The sequence below is a fragment of the Hemitrygon akajei genome, chromosome 3 (assembly GCF_048418815.1).
Source record: "Hemitrygon akajei chromosome 3, sHemAka1.3, whole genome shotgun sequence".
NCBI classification, from domain to species: Eukaryota; Metazoa; Chordata; class Chondrichthyes; order Myliobatiformes; family Dasyatidae; genus Hemitrygon; species Hemitrygon akajei.
The window spans coordinates 83198646-83223114 of NC_133126.1; the positions used below are offsets into that span (position 1 = coordinate 83198646).

The window sequence follows — 24469 nt, forward strand, 5'->3', positions numbered from 1 at the left end:
CCAAAAATTGCAGTGATAGGATGAGGTTGTAAATCAATGTTCAATACCGTAGAAATAATATCAAAAATGTCTTTCCAATATTTTTTCAAAAGCGGACACGACCAGAACATATGAGTTAAAGACGCTATCTCAGAATGACATCTGTCACAAATAGGATTTATATAGGAATAAAAATGAGCCAATTTATCCTTGGACATATGAGCCCTATGCACAACCTTAAACTGTATTAATGAATGTTTAGCACATATAGATGAAGTATTAACTAATTGAAGAATTTTATCCCAATTCTCAATAGGGATAGTAAGGTTAAGTTCTCTTTCCCAATCATTTTTAATCTTATTGAAGGGCTGTGAACGTATCTTCGTAATTATATTGTAAAGTTTTGATATTAGCCCTTTCTGAGAAGGATTTAGTTCAAACAAATTCTCCAAAATACCTGAAGACACAATTTGAAAAAGTAGGAAGTACAGTATTTAAGAAATTCCTAATCTGTAAATATCTAAAAAAATGAAATCTAGGCAAATTATATTTATTAGATAATTGTTCAAAAGACATAAAACAATTATCCAAAAATAAATCGGAAAATCGTAGTAATCCTTTAGTCTTCCAAGCTGAATAAGCTTGGTCTATAATAGAAGGATAAAAAAAGCAATTGGATACAATAGGAATATTTAAAACAAACTGAGTCAATCCAAAAAAATTCCGAAATTGAAACCATATATGTAAAGTATGTTTAAATATCGGATTGTCAATTCGTTTCGGCAATTTAGAAAGAGCAAAGGGAAGAGAAGACCCTAAAATAGAACCCAATGAAAATCCTTGTACAGATTTAATTTCCAGGTTCACCCAATGTGGGCTAAAAGATAAATCCCAATCCTTTAACCAACATATCAAATATCGGATATTAACTGCCCAATAATAAAATCTAAAATTAGGCAATGCCAATCCACCTTCCTTCCTTGCCTTCTGTAAATATTTTTTACCTAATCTAGGATTTTTATTCTGCCATATATATGAGGAAATTTTTGAATCAACATTGGCAAAAAAAGATTTCGGAATAAAAATTGGTACCGCTTGAAATACATATAAAAACTTGGGTAAAATAACCATCTTAATAGCATTAATCTGACCTATCAGAGATAAAGATACTGGTGACCATTTAGTAAACAAACATTTAATCTGATCGATTAGGGGTAAAAAAATTAACCTTAAATAAGTCCTTATAGTTTTTTGTGATTTTAATCCCTAAGTAAATAAAAGAGTCATTAACTAATTTAAAAGGTAAATTTCCATAAATTGGAACCTGTCTATTTAAAGGAAACAATTCACTCTTATTAAGATTTAATTTATACCCGGAAAAATTACTAAATTGAGCCAACAATGATATAACTGCAGGAATGGATTTCTCAGGATCAGAAATAAATAATAATAAATCATCTGCATATAATGATAGCTTATGTATATCCGTCCCACGATTAATGCCAAAATTGTTCTGTGATTCTCTGATAGCAATTGCCAAGGGTTCTAAAGCAATATCAAATAATAATGGACTGAGAGGACAGCCTTGTCTAGTACCCCGAAATAAACGAAAAAAGGGAGATCTTTGATTGTTAGTAAGCACTGAGGCTACTGGAGTATGATATATCAGTTTAATCCAGGAAATAAATGTCGGACTAAAATTAAACTTCTCATGCACAGTAAATAAGTATGGCCATTCAACTCTATCAAATGCTTTCTCCGCATCTAGTGAAATGACACATTCTGAAGTGCTATGTGAAGGAGTATAAACAATATTCAATAATCTCCTAACATTGAAAAAAGAATAGCCATTTTTAATAAAACCAGTTTGATCTTCCAAAATAATTTGGGGTAATACCTTCTCCAGCCTGGATGCCAGTAACTTGGAAAAGATCTTGGAATCTACATTCAATAAAGATATTGGTCTATAGGATGAACAGTCAGCAGGGTCTTTATCTTTCTTCAATATTAAAGAAATGGAAGCTCTATAAAAAGATTGTGGCAGATTACCCAATCTAATTGCTTCTTCAAAAACCTTGCATAACCAAGGAGAAAGAGTAGTGGAAAAACATTTTAAAAATTCTACTGTATACCCATCTGGACCTGGTGCTTTCCCAGAATTCATAGAGGAAATAACCCCTTTAATTTCTGCATTCGTGATAGGAGTTTCTAATATTGAAAGATCATCTGATGATAATTTTGGAAAATTCAATTTCCCAAGAAAATCACACATGGTATTATAATCATGAGGGAATTCAGAATGATACAGGGAGGTATAAAAATCTTGAAATGATTTGTTTATCTCATCATGGTTAACTGTCAGATCCCCATTCTGCTGACGAATCTTAGTAATTTGACGTTTAACCAAAGCATTCTTCAATTGACTAGCTAACAGTTTACCCGATTTATCACTATGTATATAAAAATCAGATCTGGTTTTCATTAATTGATTTTCAATCAAAGATGTAAGTAATAAACTATGTTCCATTTGAAGTTCAACCCTTTGTTTGTTAAACTCCTTACAAGGAGTAGTCGAATATTTCTTGTCAATCTCTTTAATTTTATCAACCAATAAAAGAGTTTCCTTCTTAATGCGTTCTCTCAGACCAACGGAGTAGGAGATAATCTGTCCACGTATATATGCTTTAAAAGTGTCCCAAAGTGTTCCGCAAGAAATATCATCCGTGGAATTAGTTGAAAAGAAGAAGTTGATCTGTTCCTTCATAAATTTAATAAAATCCGGATCTTGCAGTAAGGTAGAATCAAATCGCCATTGTCTAGCACTAGAAACTGTATCCGTAAATTTAATAGAAAGTTTTAATGGAGCATGGTCAGAGATGGCTATAATATCATAATTACAACCAATTACTGATGGAATAAAACAAGAGTCAATAAAAAAATTATTAATTCTCGAGTAAGAATGATAAACATGTGAGAAAGATGAAAACTCTTTGTCCTTAGAATGCCGAAATCTCCAAATATCAAAAATTCCATTATCAGTCAAAAAAGAGTTAATATAAGTGGCCGACTTATTAGGTAAAGTCTGAGTAGATATAGATTTGTCCAACAAAGGATTTAAACAACAATTAAAGTCACCACCCATTATTAACTTATATTCATTTAGATTAGGTAGAGAAGTAAATAAGGACTTAAAAAAATCGGGATAATCCACATTTGGAGCATAAACATTAACCATAGCAACCTTTTTGTTAAAAAGTAAGCCAGTAATTAACAAAAATCTACCATTCGGATCCGAAAAGATATCGTGCTGGGCAAATGCAATAGAGGAGTCAATAAAAATTGAAACTCCCTTTACTTTAGCATTCGAATTCGAATGGTACTGTTGACCCCTCCAAAACCTAAAAAAGTGATAATTATCCTCTTTCCTCACATGAGTTTCTTGTACAAAAATAATATGTGCATTAAGTCTTTAGAATACTTTGAAAATCTTTTTCTGTTTAATCGGATGGTTTAAGCCATTAGTATTCCAAGAGACAAAATTAATGGTCTGAGCCATATTTCTGAAATCAGCCCTTTGGTATATAAAGGGTTAACCAAATTATGAACTCATGCACCCGGAAGAGGAACAAAATAAGGGGCGGACCCGGAAGTGACGACATAGCGGACATTTTAGTAGTTTAAAATCAGCCCAAATGAAGAAACTAAAAAAAACAGATGTAAAGAACATAAGATTTAGAAAAACACCCCCACCCCCCACCCAAGAGGAGAAAAGACCTCCCCAGCCAGGAAAAAGCTGGGAAAAAGGAAAGATGAAACTAAATCTACCCCCATATCAGCAGAAGGCAACTCCGTATATAAAGGTTAAAAAAGATCCACCCAAACTCTAAAGAAATAATAATCACTATACTAAAACCAAACTTCTTAATATAATTGGTAGTAAAAAAAACCAAAAAGAATATAATCACTAGTAACTTATAAATCGGGTTAAAACCCAAACAAACCAAACAAAAATTTAAACTGTGATAAGAAATGCATTATAGGAAGACAAAAGAAAATAAAATGGTGAAATAAAAAAAGCCAAAAATATTTTAGAGAAACCGCCATCTTAGTAAAAAAAATTCACCTTCAAAAGATTAATAAAAATGACCAAAGCTAAAGTACAGTGATTGAAGTAAGTAAAATAAAAAGAATAGTACATCAAAAAAAACTTTAACTAGATTATAAAATATAGAGTAAACCTACACCAATAGTCAGAAACAAAATCTGGTTTAGGAAACAAAAACCATCTTGCAACGATCAAAATCACTCATTTATTAGAGATGAGAATCTGTAGCAGTAGGGAAGTTCTCATTCAAAAAGCTTCTCGCTTCAGATGTAGAAAAGAAAACACGCCGAGATGCATTGGGAGGCGATATTCTGAACTTCGCAGGGTATAAGAGCGCAGGTTTTAGATTTTTCTCATAACATTCGGACATCAGAGGTTTAAAAAGAAGCCTTGCCTTCATTACTTCTGGACTAAAATCTTCCACTAATCGAAAATTGAATTCTTGAAATTTGACCATCCCTACACACCGAGCCACACGAATAAGTTGCTCTTTAACATGCACATAATGAAATTGGACAATTACAACCGGTGGTTTAGCTGAAGCACTTGGTGAACGACGCATAATTCTGTGAGCGCGATCGAGTAACGGAGGACTGTCTGGGAATACAGAAGGGAACGCATCCTTTAAAAGTTGAGCAAAGTACTTCGAGGGGTCCCCTTGTTCAATACCTTCCGGGAGACCAAGTATGCTTAAGTTCTGTCTTCTGGACCGATTCTCAAAGTCGACACTCTTGGCTTTAAGTGTTTCCACCTGTTTAATCGTCGAAAGTAATTTCTGCTCCAGTTTTTCAATTATCAAGTCTCGCTTCCGAGCGTCCTCTTGCAAAGTTGCGATTAGAACTTGCTGCTGGTTAACTACTGAATCTGTCTTATCCATATAATCTTGAAAAGCCTTTATATCTTGTTTGAAAATTTGTCGTTCTTCAAATTTTTCATTTAAAACCTCCAATAATATTTCATAAGTCAATTCAGTGCGCTTAGGATCGGTCTTTTTCTTCTTCCCGTTCCCGTTAGGATCTTTCCCAGGTTCTCGCCCTTTAGATCTAAGAGCCATTTCTGTATTCATTTCTTCAAAATTCACAATAAACTCTTAAAGATAAGTCCAAGAAAGTAGCAAGAATCTTTTGGTGTAGGTAAAAGTAAGTTAAATAAGGGTGATCATAGGTTTAAAAAAAAGTAAAGGTTATGGAGCGAATCTGAAACAATGCTCACTCCATGAGCGTCTCCTGCTGACCACCCATTTCTTTAATATTTTAAGCAAGATTACTTTTTTATTTCCATTTTTTACAGTTTTTAAATAACAAAAAAGAAAAGGGGCTGAAGCAAAAGTTTGGGCACCCTGTATGGTCAGTACTTAGTAACACCTCCTTTGTCAAGTATCACAGCTTGTAAACGCTTTCTGTAGCCAGCTAAGAGTCTTCCAGTTCTTGTTTGAGGGATTTTTGCCCATTCTTCCTTGCAAAAGGGCTTCTAGTTCTGTGAGATTCTTGGCCGTCTTGCATGCACTGCTCTTTTGAGGTCTATCCACAGATTTTCAATGATGTTTAGGTCAGGGGACTGTGAGGGCCATGGCAAAACCTTCAGCTTGTGCCTCTTGTGATGGTCCATTGTGGATTTTGAGGTGTGTTTAGGATCATTATCCTGTTGTAGAAGCCATCCTCTTTTCACCTTCAGCTTTTTTACAGATGGTGTGATGTTTGCTTCCAGAATTTTCTGGCATTTAATTGAATTCATTCTTCCCTCTACCAGTGAAATGTTCCCCGTGCCACTGACTGCAACACAAGCCCAAACCATGATCGATCCACCCCTATACTTAACAGTTGGAAAGGTGTTCTTTTCATGAAATTCTGCACCGTTTTTTCTCCAAACATACCTTTGCTCATTGCAGCCAAAAAGTTCTATTTTAACTTCATCAATCCACAGGACTTGTTTCCAAAATGTATCAGGCTTGTTTAGATGTTCCTTTGCAAACTTCTGATGCTGAATTTTGTGGTGAGGACGCAGGAAAGGTTTTCTTCTGATGACTCTTCCATGAAGCTGGTATTTGTGCAGGTGTCGCTGCACAGTAGAACAATGCACCACCACTCCAGAGTCTGCTAAATCTTCCTGAAGGTCTTTTGCAGTCAAACGGGGGTTTTGATTTGACTTTCTAGTCTTCCAGACCTCAACTTGACCTCAACCATTCCTGTTAACTGCCGTTTCTTAATTACATTATAAACTGAGGAAATGGATACCTGAAAACACTTCGCTATCTTCTTATAGCCTTCTCCTGCTTTGTGGACATCATTTATTTTAATTTTCAGAGTGCTAGCAGCTGCTTAGAGGAGCCTATGGCTGCTGATTTTTGGGACAAGGTTTGAGGAGTCAGGGTATTTATAAAGCTTTGAAATTTGCATCACCTGGCCTTTCCTAATGATGACTGTGAACAAGCCAAAACCCTAACAAGCTAGTTAAGGTCTGAGACCTTGGTAAAAGTTATCTGAGAGCTCAAATCCCTTGGGATGCCCAAACTTTTGCATGGTGCTTCTTTCCCTTTTTAAACTCTAAAACTGTACAAAACAAAAATAAAACACTAATCTTGCTTAAAATGTTGAAAAGAATGTTTCATCTTTAACTTTATGACTTTTGGAGATTAGTTCATCTTCTACTCACTTAACTATTCACAGTAACAGAAATTTTGACTGGTGTGCCCAAACTTTTGCATGCCACTGTAATCTGCATTTGGTTTTTCCAACCTAGGGCAGACCATTCCATGAGCATACAATGTAATATCCCAAATTGGAAGAAATATAAGTGAATTTCTGTTTCATTTGGATGGAATTCTTTGGATCCCTGCATGGCGGGAAGGGAAGTGTTAAAAGTGTAGATGTTGCTTGCCCTCTAATTGCATGGGAGAATGTCATGATCTGCTCTTATTCAGGATAGCTCAATGAAATCTTTTACCATAAGCATATCATTTGAAAATAACACTTTTGAGAGTGTGGCACTCCATCAATTCTGGTGTGTCAGTTTAGCGCAAAGCTTGAGCCCACAAAATGCTAGAATGGAGCATCTCTCTTCTGAACCTTTCAGGAAGAAATTGGCAGTCTCTTGGGGTTGAGAATGATTCGCTTCACCTACAGTACTGAGGAGTGAGTAAACCCTGCATATGAGCAGGTGAGCAGCAGCTCCACAGTGACTGAAAACCAGACTTAGTATGAATAAGTAGATGGAATGCATGTATGTGCACCCATATTCACATTTACACACTGCCTTGCCCCTTTACGCTGTTATCATACGCACCTACGGACGTTCATAAACACATACAATCTTGCCTGTGTCCTCTTCCTTGATGCCTCTAGCTTAGTACCTTTCTTGTTTCAATAACTCATTTCTATGTTGCCTTCCTATATTTTCTGCTTCCTTTGTCTCCCTTCTTAATCAGATATCACACTATCACACCAGTACCCAAGATAAACTAAATAATGTGGTTTAATGACTAGTATCCAGTGGTTCAACCACCTACCATTATGAAATGCTTCAAGACGTTGGTCAAAGGCACACATCAACTCCAGAGTTTCAGACAATCTTGACCCTTTGCATTTTGCCTACTGCCAAAACAAGTCAACAGCGAGCACCAACTACCTGGCCCCCACACTCGTCTCTGGAGCATCTGAACAGTAAAAACATTTGTTGTTTATTGACTACTGTTCGGCCTTTAATACTACTACTCCAAGCAAGTTCTTTACCAAACTCTGGACCTTGAAAGCTAATGCCTTCCTCTGTAACTGGATCTTTGACTTTCTGACCAACAGACCATAATCAGTAAGGACAGGCAGCCACAATTACTCTAAACACTGGTGCTCTACAAGGTTGTGCCCTCAGCCCCCTCCTGTACTCCCTGTACCCTCATGATTGTGTAGCCAGATTCTGCTCTAATTCCATCTACAAGTTGCAGATGGTACCACTGTGGTAGGCCACATGTTAAATAACAATGAAATGGAGAACAGGGAAGAGAGAGCTTAATGTCATGGTGTCACAACAGCAACCTTTCCATCAATATCAACATAACTAGAGAGCTGGACATTGACTTCAGGAAGGGGGAGGTGCACATGTTCCTGTCTACATCAACTATGTTGACATCAAGAACCTCAAAGCTCCCAGTACATCACCAGTAGCCTGTCATGGTGTGGCAACTGCACTGCATGTGACAAAAAAAACTGCAGTGAGTTGTGGACACAGCTCAACACATCACACAGTCTATCTCATTATGATCTTGCACTTTATTCTTTTCCTGCATTGCAATTTCTTGGCAGGTATTACATTTTATTGTGCATTGTTGTTTTACCTTATCTTAGCTCAATGCACTATGAAATGATTTAATCTTTATAAACAGTATTCAAGACAAGCTTTTCACTATATCTTGTTACATGTGACAGTCATAAACTAAATCAAAATTGGCCCACTCCGACCTTGATCTATCTTCTATAGTTTATCCAGCTGCCATCTGCTTGTGCTTAAAATTGAAAATGTCATTCCACTTTTTAAGAAGGGAGGGAGGCAGAAGAAAGAAAATTATAGGCCAGTTAACCTAACTTCAGTAGTTGGGAAGAGGTTGGAGGGGGATGAGGTTTCGGGGTACTTGGAAGCTCATGATAAAATGGGCCAAAGTCAGCATGGTTTCCTAAGGGAGAGCTCTTGCTTGACAAATCTGTTAGAATTCTTGGAGAAAATAACAAGCATGATGGACAAACGAGAGTCAGTGGATGTTGCTTACTTGGATTTTCAGAAGGCCTTTGACAAGTGCCACATCTGAGGCTGTCACCATTGAACACATCTACATGGAACACTGTTGAAGGATCTCCACCACCCAGGTCATGCTCTCTTCTCACTGCTGTCATCAGCAAGGAAGTACAGGGGCCTCAAGACCCAGACCACCAGCTTGAAAAATAGTTATTACTCCCAGCTCTTGAATAAGTGGGGATAACTTCACTCAGCTTTACTCACCCCATCACTGAACTGTTCCTACAATCTATGGACTCACTTTCAAGTAATCTTAATTTTGTGTTCTCTATATTCATTGCTTATTTATTTATTATTCCCTTTCTTTTGTATTTGTACTGTTTGTTGTCTTTTGCACCTTGGTTGTTCAGCTATCCTGTTGGGTGTGGTCTTTCATTGATTCCATCATGTTTTTCATTTTCTGCATGGAGATCGGTGACCAGTGGTGTGCCTCAGGGATCTGTTCTGGGACCCCTACTCTTCATGATTTTTATAAATGATCTGGATGAGGAAGTGGAGGGATGGGTTAGTAAATTTGCTGATGACACAAAAGTTGAAGGTGTTGTGGATAGTGTGGAGGGCTGTCAGAGGTTACAACGGGACATTGATAGGATGCAAAACTGGGCTGAAAAGTGGCAGATGGAGTTCAACCCAGATAAGTGTGAGGTGATTCATTTTGGTAGGTCAAATATGATGGCAGAATATAGTATTAATTGTAAGACTCTTGACAGTGTGGAGGATCAAAGGGATCTTGGGGTCCGAGTCCATAGGACACTCAAAGCTTCTGCGCAGGTTGACTCTGGTTAAGAAAGCATATGGTTCATTGGCTTTCATCAATCGTAGGATTGAGTTTAGGAGCCGAGAGGTAATGTTACAGCTATATAGGACCCTGGTCAGACCCCGTTTGGAGTGCTGTGCTCAGTTCTGCTCACCTCATTATAGGAAGGATATGGAAACCATAGAAAGAGTGCAAACGAAATTTACAAGGATGTTGCTTGGATTGAGGAGCATGCCTTATTAGAATAGGTTGAGTGAACTCAGCCTTTTTTCCTTGGAGCGACAGAGGATGGGAGATGACCTGATAGAGGTGTATACGATGATGAGAGGCATTGATTGTGTGGATAGTCAGAGGCTTTTTCCCAGGGCTGAAATGGCTAGCACAAGAGGGCACATTTTAAGGTGCTTGAAGGTAGGTACAGAGGAGATATCAAGGGTAAGTTTATTTTATGCAGAGAGTGATAAGTGCATGAAATGGGCTGCCGGCGACGGTGGTGGAGGCGGATATGATAGGGTCTTTTAAGAGACCCCTAGACAGGTACATGGAGCTCAGAAAAATAGAGGGCTATGGGAACCCTAGGTAATTTCTAAGGTAAGGACATGTTTGGCAGAATTTTGTGGGCCAAAGGGCCTGTATTGTGGTGTAGGTTTTCTATGTTTCTATGTTTTTTGGACTTATTGTGTATGCCTGCAACAAAATGAATCTTATGGTTCTATATGGTGATATATATGTACTTTGAAGAACCCATGCTATTGAAGGAAAGATACCAGCATGGATAGAAGATTGGCTGACAGGCAGGAGACAAAGAGGCCTTTTCTGGTTGGTTGCTGATGGATAGTGGTCTTCTACAGGAGTCGGTGATGGTACCGCTTCTTTTCATGATGTATGTCAATGATTTGAATGATAGAATCAATGGGTTTGTGGCCCAGTTTGCAGTCAATACAAAGATAAGTTTAGGGGCAGGTAGTGTTGAGGAAGCAAGAAATCTGCAGAAGGACTTGGGACTGATTAGAAGAATGGGCAAAGAAATAGCAGAGGGAATATAGTGTAGGGAAGTGTATGGTCATGCAGTTTGGTAGAAGGAATAGAGATGTGGACTATTTTCTGAAACGGGGAGAAAATTCAAAAATCAGAGGTGCAAAGGGACTCAGGCATCCTTGTACAGGATTCAAAGTAATTTGTTATCAAAGTATGTATGCAGTATACAACCCTGGGATTCATCAAAAATAATCTAAAAATAGCAACAAAAAAAAGGAACAACCAGAAAAATAGAACACATCATAACATGAATTAGAGTCCTATCTGTAAACCGCATTGAGTAAACCTTGCTCCAGCACTATCCTCCAATGGCATCGCGTGAGAGAGAGATCATTCGGACACAGGGACCTTCCTCCGTGAGCAGTGAGTGAAAAGCAAGGAGAGACCACCACACACAGACTCCCTCCTCCAGTGAGACGCTGGTAGATGGCAGTGAACACTCACTCACCTCCACACCCACCTCTATGATTTCAATCTTCCTTGGTGCTTTAATTGCGAGAGATGGAGTCGATCATGGGTTCTCGCCCCGTCTCCAAGCTTCCTAGCCTCCATGCCGTACACTTTGTTCACAGCCGTATGGAACCCTCTCAGAGACAACAAAGCACCAGATTACCCAATTGGCGTAGAAATACATTGCCAGAATGTAGATGACAGGTTCCATCAGTATCACAGTATCAGAACCACATGTGAAATAAAAAGACATAAAAGAAGGGAGTTGCTTCGTGACCTGTCTTGAAGATGTCACCCTAAGTAGCGATGTTTGCTGGTACCACCTTTTTCTTTCCCTAAAGGTTAACTTGCAGGTTGAGGTGGTGGTAAGGAAGGCAAAGCAATGTTAACATTTATTTCAAGAGGACTAGAATGTCAAAGCAAGTATGTAAACTGAGGCTTTATAAGGCATTAGTCAGTCCACACTTCGAGTATTGTGAACAGTTTTGGGCCCCTTATCTAAGAAAAGATGTGCTGGTGCATTGGAAAGGGTCCAGAGGAGGTTTGTGAGAATGATTCAAGGAATTAAATTGAAAGGCCTAGATAGAGTGGATGTGAAGAGGATTTTTCCTATATTAGGGGGAGTCTAGGACCTACGATCCAGCCTCAGAAGAGAGGGACATCCATTTGGAACAGAGATGCGAAGGAATTTATTTAGCCACCTGGTGGTGAATCTGTGGAATTCATTGTTGCTGACGGTTCTGGAGGCCAAGTCATTGGGTATATTCTTCTAATCTTCTTGATAGCTTCTTGATTAGATAGAGCATAAAAGATTATGTACAGAAGCCAGGATAATGGGTTTGAGAGGGATAATAAATTAGCCATGATGGAATGGTGGAATAGACTTGATGGGCCAAATGGCCTGATTCTGTTCTTATGTCTTATGGTCTTATCTAGAGGAAGGCTATTATCCAGTTGTTGCCAGTAGACCTCCTCATAACTGCTCCCTGAATTAATTGTACTCTTTTCTTGTGGGTTTTCAACCACCATTACAGCAGATCTTGTGCAGAACCACCAAAAATAACTGGGTGGCCAGTTTGCTTAAGATTCCCTTGAGGGAATAACCCTATTCAGGGAGGGTTGCAAAACATAAGACTTTTTCAGGGACAAATCATCAACAGACATAACATCAAGCTTAAAACTAACACAATAACAGTAATTGAAGATTAAAAGCACAGATAATTAGATATACTGAAAACTGCTTGAGAGACTTAAATGCTGAAGATAAGTTCTACATCACTGAAATCTGAACATAAGAAAATAGAATCAGAAACAGGCCACCTGGCCCCCCAAGCCTTTTGGGCCTTTTGATGTGATCAGTTAGTCCAACCCAGGTTTCAAGCCTTCCATGGCCCCAAATTCCTTGATTTATTTCAAATATGTCCAATGGTGTGGCTTTTGCAACCCTCTGAGGTGGAGAACTCAGATATCCACTAAGCTCTGGAAGGAGATGTTTCAGCATATTAATATTTTCAGATCTCAATTGTAGTTACCCTGAAAGAGTAATGAAATTTCATTTTGACTAAATTGTCAGGAGTATTCTGTGGGAGTCTTTTCAGCCAACTTTATTTGCTTCCTACATAAATGTTCTGGACATAGGAAATGAGGGCACAATTCCAATGGTATGCAGTTTTGCTTATGAAGATCATGAAAGACCACAGTGGGAAATAAATAGATGAACAGAGTTGAGGTAGATAGTTAACTGATGAAATTAAAGGTAAAATATAGATAGAGAAATCGATCTTAAATGCAGTTTTTAAAATTGCTTTGAGGAACTCTGATAATATATAATTAAATTGTATGCACTTTGGTTTTGTGCCAGAGATATACAATCTTAAACCTGCAATAACTTGCTTTACATAACTATGAATGTTAAATGCAATGCATTTCATAAAGTGGCTAATCATTGTTTTTACTGCACTTTATTTGCTTTAGTCTCCTTCCCTCCAAATATGCATCTATGTTGCTTTTTTTTGCATGCATAATCAGAACTCCTCTATTAGACAAATTAAAATGAAGTCCAGCTGTTGAAGGTGTTCAACTGGCATAAAACATTGGGCATAAGACTAATCCTTTAACTATCACTGTATCTTTCAATAAAGATCAAACAAACTTTTAACTTTTTTAAGCCAGAAAAGGGCAAAGTACTACATTGAGTATGTAGTATTTTATTTTTAAGCATCCTTTGCTGAACAACGCAGACTTAGAATATGGACTTTGCAGGAATATGAATGGTATTTGTATTTCTCAAGGTGCTGCACTGTAATGGAGCCACCAACAGGAGTAGGAAGGTACTGCAACTGTGTATGTTTTATGTAGTGATGCACATGTGGTAAAATTATGCAATAAATCCTTTGGGTTTCTACACGTACCATTTGTCCAGTTTCACAGTTCTGTAAAGATAAGTCCAAGAAACAATAAAATAATTTTAATTCTAAATAGATCTGAGTAATGCTAATCATGGCTGCTATGATCCATTGCTTTTTAAGTACTTTATACATTATATATAGTTAGATTTCACCCAAAATTTATTGCAATGCCCAATGAAATTTCACTTTCTTACGATCATAGTTTCTTAGAAATTAATAGAGAGTGAAAATTATTTCATCTTCTAAATTGCTTTGTAGGCAAACAATTCATAATTAATTTGAATGCTTCAGTGCCTAACAAAACTGCTGAGAAAAGATAAACTTTTGTCAGAAGTAGTAGGAAAGTTACTGGAATGCCATTTGGCTCAATTCTTGGTGTTCATTCTGTCACACTACGTTCACTATGGATTTAATAAACTTTGTTCATTCAGGTTTTAGGATACTTCTAGCATGCTGAATTACAGGGATATCAGTGCAAGTTTTCTATAAGGGTTCTATGCATGGGATTAATAGCAAAACTAAGACAGCATGTAATTCAAGATAACTTTCTGACATGAGTGAATTGCTCATTGAGAGACTGGAAAGGAGAGTTAATGAGTTTTATCTCTGATTGGCAAGATGTAACAATGTTTTCCCAGAGAGTATGCACCAGGTCTCGGTCTTTATTTTTATCCAAATTGCTCATATTCAGCAAATATTTGTAGGTAAGTTGCTAATTTTTAGCACTAGGAAGTTGCAAAAGGTCATCATTTTCCCTATTTCACGGTCTGCTTAAGAGTTCATGATAGGGCAAATCAGAAAGTTAAAAGTGAGGATGTTGTGCAGAAGTTCAGTGTTCAGAGCCTCCGTTGGATTGTATTGAGAGTAGCACTTAGTTTTGAATGCTGAACGTTGGGAAAGGTACCTTTATCAATCTTTTTATTTTGGGATAGGTACCTGACTTGGTTAGGAGAACAGCACAGAATTGGAACATAGTGCAGTACAGGAACAGGCCCTTTAGCCCATGATGTTTTGCCAAACTACTTAATAAAGTAGTAATTAAGCACCTAACTAAACTAATCCTTTCTACCTACACAATTGCAGTGGAGAGAGTACACAAATAGTGGAGAGAGTGTCCAGTTTCAGGCTTCAGGAAAGACACATCTCAGAAGACCTTACATGGTCCACTAACGCCACAACAATAGTTAAGAAAGCACAGCAACGCTTGTTTTTCCTCAGGACGCTGAAGAAAGCTGGTCTACCTGAACAGATGCTGGTGACCTTTTACCGCTGCACCATAGAGAGTATCTTAACATACTGCATCTCTGTGTGGTATCTCAGTTGTACAGCAGCTGATATGAAAGCACTTCAGCGGGTCGTATCTAGTGCACAAAAGATCATCGGGACACAGCTCCCAGCCCTGGAGCACACCTACAGCTCATGCTGCCCAAGGAAAGCTACAAGCATCTGTAAGGACAATACACACCCATGCAATCATCTGTTTGAACTTCTTCCATCTGGCAGACGTTATAAGATTTTCTATGCTAGCACTTCCAGACTACAAAATAGATTTTTCCCCAGAGCTATAATTGCTCTGAACCAATCAATCAAGCATCATCCATAAATTTATTATATTGCTACTTTTAATACTGGTTTTATGGCTGTCATGCATCTGAGTTGCACTTTTGTACTGCTGGACATTGCTTGTGCTGGCTGGTTACTTGATTTATTTATTGTTTATTTATTTTATTTATTGTTTTACGGCACTGGGTACGAGAGTTGCAAACTCATTTTCGCTGTGTTGGTGCATGACAGATTGTACTATGCAATGACAATAAAGATATTTCAATTTCAATTTCCATATCTTTCCATTCTCTGCACATTCAACTGTATATGAGCCTCTTAAATCCCTCCATAGTGTTTGCTTTCATTACTAACCTTGTCATTGCATTTCCTTTGAACCTCCCCCCTCTCACCTTACCTGCATGCTCTCCAGTGTTAGACATTTCAACTGAACTCTGTGTCTTTCATAAACTTATAAACTAATATCAGCTCTTCCCCTCAAGCCTCCACTGCCCCAAAGAAAACAACTCAAGTTTGTTCAAGCTCTCCTCATAGCACATGCCTTTTAATCCAGGAAGCATGTTACTAGAATTAGAATGGAGGTGGAGAACTATTATTAGAATGTTTCCTGGCTCAATTGTTAGAATGTTTCCTAGTATAGAGAATTATATTAATAACAACATGGATCATTTAATAAAAAATGCTGGGAATTGCAAGCCAGACAACCTATGGAAAGTGAAATAAGTAAAGCTCATAAAAGTGCAGCTTTGCTACAGAGGCTCATGAATGTATTAAATTGAGCTGTCAGAGGATGTATTTGAACTACATACATTAACAACTTTTGAATGACACTTCTACCAGTACTTCAGTAGGAAAGCTGTAGAGCAATGTGAGCCAAATGCAGACAAATGGAGCTAGCTTAGATGGGCATTTTGATCGGCACAGATCATTTGGGCCAAAGGGCCTGTTTCTGTAGGGTACGACTGACTGTATGAGTATGACAAGTGTTGGGCTTGAAATTCTGCCCTGTGTTCGTTTAGGAAGAGAGACAACTTACACCGGAATATTACAAAACGTGGCTTTATTGCAGAATTCGTAACTGGCACAGCGAATCCACGGAGTCGCTGGAGAAGGCGTTCTGTTTTCCCCTTACAATCTGCTCTTATTTATACCCCTTTTTCCCCCAGCACACCCCCCGCTACATATTAGGTAATATCGGGCACTTGTGTCCATCTTATTGGCCCGCAGCCATATGCTCACGAGTTACCCGTTTCTTTTGTTTACTGAATCGCGTGACACTAATAGTATCGGTGTAGCGGGGTCCCCAGTTTCGCTCCCCCCTCCCTCGCATCCCGGCCTCCTAACATTATGTGTGTTACGTGAGCCACTCCTGACCTGTAATGGCAGTCTCGAATTAACCCCAACACTCCCTCCCTTGGCCTCCCAGAGGCCACATCCCCACATCCCTTACAATCTTTTCCGCGGCTGCCGGGATCAGGCAGAGAGGTGAGCGTCCCCCGGCACTCTTTGGCGTGTCCTCCCTATTTGCTTATCCTGATTTGTCCGACCTAGGGTCACAAAATATGGGTAGGGGTTCCCTAAACATCCGCAATTTTTACAAGTAGCATGCAACATTTCAGAAAACTTATTCAAGAACAGATTCACAATCCCCCCCCTTGCCATGGTCCATTTCAGTCCGTGTCCTCCCATAGCGCGTCCGCTTTCCGGGAGGGCCGTGTCCTCCCCTTCCACTCCTACCTTGATGGTGTCCGACCCCTGCGGCTGCTCACTGTTAGATTATTGAACTCGCACAGTTATCAATTTTACCATATTTCTAAAAACTCTCATATACTGTTACTCAACACACCAATGTCTGAGTTTTGGTAACTCGAAATTGAAGTGCTCCATGGCTCCCTAGTACACAGAGAGGATCAAATGTGGGACGGTCGCCTTTCAAAACCTGACCTTCGCGTGGGAGATTTCTCCTCTTAACAACCAGTCTAAGGTAGGCGCCGTCATTATCCCTGTGTACTACGGTGTCCGCAACACTTTTCTCCTCACTCCTGAGACTTTTATGCCCATCGTGGGCGGCGGGTACCCTCACTCAGAAGACTTTTCCACGGGCGGAGAATCTTCCTAAAAACAGATAAGAGTTAGTACTTACCAGTCACGATTCTGCACCGGGAATGATCTCTCCCAGGGTAATTTGGGGTTGGTGAGGATCCGTCAGCAGACAAGATCTAACTCAGTAATTTTACTATCTAGTGGAAGTCTTAGATATAACAGGCACTTCCTGACCTTAGTCGAGCTTGCGGCCGCAAGTTGTCTGCCGTCGGACCCGCCAGCCTGTGTTGTCTCTCCCTCCCCACGTCGGGGTCACCAAATGTTGGGCTTGAAATTCTGCCCTGTGTTCGTTTAGGAAGAGAGACAACTTACACCGGAATATTACAAAACGTGGCTTTATTGCAGAATTCGTAACTGGCACAGCGAATCCACGGAGTCGCTGGAGAAGGCGTTCTGTTTTCCCCTTACAATCTGCTCTTATTTATACCCCTTTTTCCCCCAGCACACCCCCCGCTACATATTAGGTAATATCGGGCACTTGTGTCCATCTTATTGGCCCGCAGCCATATGCTCACGAGTTACCCGTTTCTTTTGTTTACTGAATCGCGTGACACTAATAGTATCGGTGTAGCGGGGTCCCCAGTTTCGCTCCCCCCTCCCTCGCATCCCGGCCTCCTAACATTATGTGTGTTACGTGAGCCACTCCTGACCTGTAATGGCAGTCTCGAATTAACCCCAACACAAGGAAGTTTTTTGAGTTCCATTAGTTTCGAGGAAACAGCAGGTTCAAATATCGGTGATAAATACGAGAGTTTGCAGATGCTGGAAGTCTTGAGCACCACACAAAATGCTGGAGGAACTTAAAAAGGCAGGCAGCATATATTGAGGGTAAACTTTTAGGGCCGTGATCCTTCATCGGTACCAATCAATGTTGGTGAACTGGTTTGCAGATCTATGCAGATTTACAGCAGCCTCTCTGGTCTTCAAAGTTGTTACTCATTTCAAAGCTGAATTGTTTATTGACCAGAGAAACACCTTTTTTTTCCAGAATTGTATACATTGAAACTCTGAAAATCCATGATCCAACTGTTCAGAAATCTCAGTGGTTCTGCACCTAGTTCACTGGGCAATACAGTATCTGTGAAACTCACTTCTAACTCACCATCTTCTTAGTTCCCTTTAAACGTAACAGGTTTCCTAGTAAAATATGTAATAGTACTCTAATATGTTAAATGAAGAGAATTAACAAGGTTTGGGGGTAAAAGGGGTAAGAAACAATACTATGGAAATTTTGCTTACACCATCAAAGTCTTTCACTTGCCAGATAAATGGAAGTTTTCTTTACTTCCATTTAGAAAATGCATCGATGATACAGTTGTCTCAGCAGAACAAATGAAATGGAAATTATGTAATCTTCAGAATTGGGTAGTTGGATGTAAAGGTTAAACTGTTTAAAGAAGTAAAAAATGCTTGCATTGTGTACATTATTTTAAACTGTTAATTGACGGTTTGGGGGAAAAAATCATTTGCATATCTTGGCCTTTTTCTGTATTATAATCTATTTCAATACTCTGAGAAACAAAAAAAATTAAGGGTTCTTGACACTAGTGATTTTCGTCCATAACTGCTCATGAATGACTAACCTTTTTTTTTCCCAATGCAAACGTTATTTATAATAAAATAAATGCAAGTACAAAAGAAAAAGAAGCACACATAGTGAATGACTGTTTACATTTAAAATGCTGAGTTTATACAATCATAATGTGGACAACAAATAATTTATGTAAAGATAACATTTCAGTGCAGAACAGAGGAATGCTGTGTGATGGGAATTGGTATTTCTGAGATGTAACATTGAATTGTGGTCTCATCTGCTAGCTTGGAATAGTAAATAATGTTCCCACAAGGAAGCCCTTTCATTGTGCAGGCAAACAATTATCTTTGCTCTGAAAACACAAACAGATTATCTGGATGTTTATACAGCTTGTGGAATTTTGTATTGCTCAATTCACAATGTTTCCTACATTACATTGCAACAGTGACTACACAAGCACTAAATTAGCTGTAAATCATTTTGGGACATACTGAGATTGTGAGAAATGTTTTATAAATCTAATTTCTTTTTAATTTGTGTCTTTTGTTCTCCACCTTTCTTCCTTCATCCGCTTCTGTGAGAAAGTCATGCTCTCATTTTCTCCTGACTTCCAAATGAAAAGTGGCCAATTATCTGAAATCAAGAGAGCTATATAAGTTTTCTGCTCCTCAGTTCTGATTGTCTAAGAGTTTATGAATACTATACTATTCCATCTGGAAGTCCCAGCTGAGATGTGGTTACAACGTGTCATTAATTTGTAAAGCGGACTTACTGCCGTCTTGTAATGAAACCATTTGCAATTTTGGACTGAAGGAAAAGCACAGAGGGGAGAAGTTGCAGTAGAGGCTTTGAGAAATGAGTGATGGATGATCCCACAGATGAAATTAATAGCAAGGATATATTGTGACATGAGAAATAACCTATACTGTGATGTCAGGAAATACTCTTTTACTGTTGTGTTTGTTTTGAAATTGTAGATCTTTAGTGAGGTCAAATATTTTTCCAAATACTGATGAAAAGAATCCTGAAGACCCTCTGGCAGATGTAAAAGATCCCCTACCAGAAAAGCTGAAGCAGTCTGTTGTAAGTAATGATTTTTATTTTCCTTTATTATGTGCACATGCCACTTTGTAAATGATTTTCAAATATTTGTCTTTCTTTGTGAGATGTAAAGATTATATTTGAAGGCCCTCCACAAAAGCTCATCTAGTTTCTGGTAATGTGTTCCCTTCTGAAGGGCATCATAATATAATATACTATTCGTTTTAATTCAATAGTCTGCCTAGTTCCATAATATACTGCTCATGAGTGACTTCAAAATATTCAGTGATTTAATTCTGTTTAACGATTTGTAACAATGAGGTTTGAGCTTGGAGACCTTAAGATGATATCACACTTTTGTAATTGCAAGTTTTTTAGTCTGCTTACATGGTGGGGGGGGGGGGGCTCCCTAAATTTCATCTGTGTCATTACTGGCCTTTGTTGCTTGTTCCTGTCACAAGCCCTGAAGCCCTGACCCAGAAGGTGTCCAGTTGAAGTGACTTGACTTTTAGTAGAATACAGTTTGACAAGTTATAGTTTTCCATTAGTTATTATGCCCATAGCAACAACATCTCCATTTTCAAATAGAGAGGTGGGGAACTTCATACCACATTGGACTACCGCCCTATGTTTTTATGGGCATCTTTTCCCTATAAGTTCTTCTTTGTCCACCACTATTTATTCAAGATTCAAAGCATATTTATTATCAAAAATGTATAAATATACACCTTAAAATTTTTCTCCTTTTAGGCAGCCACAAAGCAAGAAGCTATGCAATGGAATTGAGAATTTTGCTGCTGGGTTGTGGGATCACTTCACTTGGTTTAAATCATACTGAATTAGTTATTTGGAAAAGATGTAGTCCTATATTGAAGCTTCATTCAGGTTGGCATTTTAATTTCATGAGCACCTGGTGCTACTGTCTTACACAAGTCAATGAACAAGTGTAGCTTGAATAGGGAATATACCGTATGTACTTGCATATTAGAGGTACAAGTAGGCCCTTTGGCCTCTAGGATTCCTTTGCCATTTAATAACCCTGTCTCTGCATTTCTGTGAATCATGGTAAACATTCACAACATTATTTATCAAGAATCTGCCACTGCCTTAATAATATTCAGATTCTGCTTCAATCATCTTTTCCAAAGATGTATGATATTCAGAAAGAAAAAAACAAATCACCTCGTGTTTTAAATATTGATCCCTAATTTTGGATTCTCAAACTAGGGAGAGTAACCTTTCCACATCCATTCTATCAACATCCCTCAAGATGCTTTATGTTTTTAAAGTGTTCTCTCACTTTTCTAGACTCCAGTGGATAGAAACCTAGCCTGTCCAACCTTTTCTCATAAGACAACTTGCCCTGTCAGGTGTTAATCCAATAAACCTACATATTTTTTGTTTCCTTTAGAATGAACGTTTACAGTCAGATCTAATAGTTTGTGCAGTCATTGCCGTGTTATATTTTGCAATCCACGTCAGCACTGTCTTCATTGCCCTGCAGGTAAAATATTCCACTTTTCTATTTGCAGAATCAAAATTCAGTGTGGCCAGTGGTCAATACAAATGACTAGGATTGCTAGAATCCTATTAGCAAAGAATCAAGAGAAAAATAAGCATGATTAATGTTCTGTGGAATGGTCTCTATTCTGCTCATGAAAATTCTATGCTTATGAGGCATTGATTTATTCCTTTTGTGCTCTAATTAGTCACTTGAGTAAAAAATTGAGATCTGATGGATTGAAGGTCAAGACTAAATCTGGATTCAGAAAATTTGCTATTTAATACAAAAACATTTAGTTACTCAACAGATGCAGAGTTTACCTCAAAATTCACTATTTAGGAAAATACACTAGAATGTATATATTTTTTTAAAAAAACAATACTGCAGTAATCTATAAAGTACAGTGGAATTGTAGTGTACTACATATTTGGGTATGAAACAAATTTAATAAAAAATATTTAAGTTTTGAAATAACAATGCAGCAGTTGGAAATCTTAAACAAGTGCACATTGTTAACAAACAGATTAGGAGACTATGGATGTGTCACAAACTCGTAAGTTTTCAAAATTTTCTGGGTAATTAATACTGCTTTGCCAAATGCTTCACATAAATGCTATTTTGTTCAGCATGCTTTTCTTCTAAGATTTGATGATGTTCGCATTTGTTGCCAATTATCTGCATTCTGTCCACTGTCTTTATTAAGCATATGACATAGGAGCAAAATTAGGCCATTTGGCCCATTGAGTTTGCTCCACCATTCAGTCATGGTTGATCCTTCTTTTTCCTTCCTCAGCCCCACTCCCCGGCCTTCTCCCAGTAATCTTTGATGCCATGTCCAATCAAGAACCTATCAAGCTCTGCCTTAAATACACCCAATGATCTGGCCTCCACAGCTACCTGTAGTAATAAATTCCACAAGTTCACTACCCTCTGGCTGAAAAAACATACTTTGGATCTCTGTTTTAAATAGATGCCCCTCCATCCTGAGGCTGTGTCGCCTGGTCCTAGACTCCCCCACCATGGGAAATATCCTTTCCACATCTACCATGGCTAGGTCTTTCAACATTCGAAAGGTTTCAGTGAGATCCCCCCCCCCCCCATCCTTCTAAATTCCAGTGAGTACAGACCCAGAGATTGGACAATTTAATCTGTAGAGTATTATTGCTTCAAGTTATAAATTGTTCTTAATTTTTGTGTATCTCTATTAAATCAAGATAGCAGGAGAATGCCAATTGAATATTAACTAATACTAGAAATGTTATTTGTTATGAATGTTTTAATTTATTAAACATTTTTATGAATTCCTATATTTTATGAAAACCTTTTAACTGGACAGGAAAAAAACTAAGTGATGGAAAATCAAGCTAGGTCTGTAGAGAAAAAAAATTGTTTTAAAGTCAGTGTTCTTTCATCAGATCTGGAAAAAATGAAATTAAATCACGTTCCATCCTGTTTCAACGCTGCCCCTTGTTTTGTTTTTTTCTCATCGTAACAGAATATTTGTTTCTTCTGGTTCTGATGAGGGTTAATGACCTGAAATGTTAGCTCTATTTTTCTTACGAGTGCTATCTGACCTGCCGAGGTTCTCTACAAGTTCTAGTGTTTGTTCCTGCAAAATACGAACCCCTTTTGGTTTTATGTACTAAAAATGCCATTAAACTTACACTAATATTAGGTTGTTAACCTACCTTAATGTTTCATATAATGAATTATCAAGTTTGACTATGTTGAAGAAAGTTTATTTATTGCATATGTTTCTTGTCTTCCAGCCTGTCCTCAGCTATGTGCTATATACCCTGGTAGGTACAGTGGGACTTCTAACCCATTACCTACTACCCCAGCTCAGGAAGCAGCTCCCTTGGCATTGTTTCTCTCATCCATTGCTGAAAACAAAGGAGTACTATCAGTTTGAAGTGAGAAGTAGGTATTCCTATAAAAGCTATGAAAAGAAAAAGCAACAATGAATTGTGACTATTTAAAAAAGATGGGATGGACAGTTCATAGATTTAACTAGATATTGTCAAAAGTTACCTGGGAGTAAAGTCAATACAGCATTTACTAAGATAGTGAAACCTAGTGTTGTGACTAGTACCATTTTTAGGGAGGTGAAGTTTGAAATAATAGTGTTCTTTAAGAGAGCAAAGGGGCAATATTATAGAATTGTGTGAAGCAGCATACAAAATCCACTGCAAAAGTAGTATTAAGAAAACATTTCTAACTGCTTAGTTGTCCTGTCTTCATCTTGTTTCAGAATATTCAATGTATTAAAAATCCATTAATCATTATATATTAATTAAGTAGTATTATTTTTAAAAATATTTGGATAGATACATGAAGAGGCAGGGCTTGGACAATTATGGCTCAAACACAGGAAATTGGGACTAGTTGAGTGGGCACTTTAGTCGGCATGGATTCATTGGGCCTAAGGGCTTGTATTTACGGTGCCTATAAAAAAAAATTCACCCCTCCTTGGAAGTTTTCTTTTGTTTTACAGCATTGAATCACAGTGGACTTAACTTGCTTTTTTTGAAACTGATCAACAGAAGAAGACTCTTTTGTGTCAAAGTGAAAACAGATCTCTACAAAGTGACTTAAATTAATTACAAATATAAAACACAAAATTATTGATTGCCTGAATATTCACCCCTTTTAATATGACACACCAAATCATCACTGGTGCAGCCAATTGGTTTTAGAAGTCACATTTAGTTAAATTGGGATCAACTGGTGTGCAGTCAAGGTGTTTCAGTTGATTATAGTAAAAATACACCGGTATCTAGAAGATCCAACTGCTGGTGAGACAGTATCCTGGCAAAAACTACATCATGAAGACAAAAGGACGCTCCAGTCATTCTGCAAAAAGGTTATTGAAAAGCACAAGTCAGGAGATGGATACAAGAAATTTTCCAAGTCAACTGTACCCTTGGAGTACAGATAAATCAATCATCAAGAAATGAAAAGAATATGGTGCAGCTGTAAGTCTGCCTAGAGCAGGCCGTCCTCAAAAACTGAGTGACCATACAAGAAGAAGACCAGTGAGGGAGCCACCAAAAGACCTATGACAACTCTGGAGGAGATGCAAGCTTCAGTGGGTGAGATGGGAGAGCCTGCCCATACAACTGTTGCTCGGGTGCTTCACCAGTCACTAATTTATGGGAGAGTGGCAGAGAAAGTCACTGTTGGAAAAAAAAAATCTCACGTGAAA

At 38.1% G+C, this 24469-nt stretch overlaps 1 protein-coding gene across 6 annotated transcripts in view; it reads left to right on the top strand.

Moving 5' to 3' along the window:
* Window positions 1–24469, top strand: part of pcnx1 (pecanex 1) — a 243376-nt gene that overhangs the window by 170640 nt on the left and 48267 nt on the right. For all 6 annotated transcript variants that reach the window (XM_073040246.1, XM_073040248.1, XM_073040251.1 and 3 more), the window contains 3 exons: window positions 19697–19802; window positions 21172–21264; window positions 23034–23184. In XM_073040246.1, coding sequence (XP_072896347.1) covers window positions 19697–19802; window positions 21172–21264; window positions 23034–23184 — 350 coding nt within the window. The remainder of the gene's footprint in view (window positions 1–19696; window positions 19803–21171; window positions 21265–23033; window positions 23185–24469) is intronic.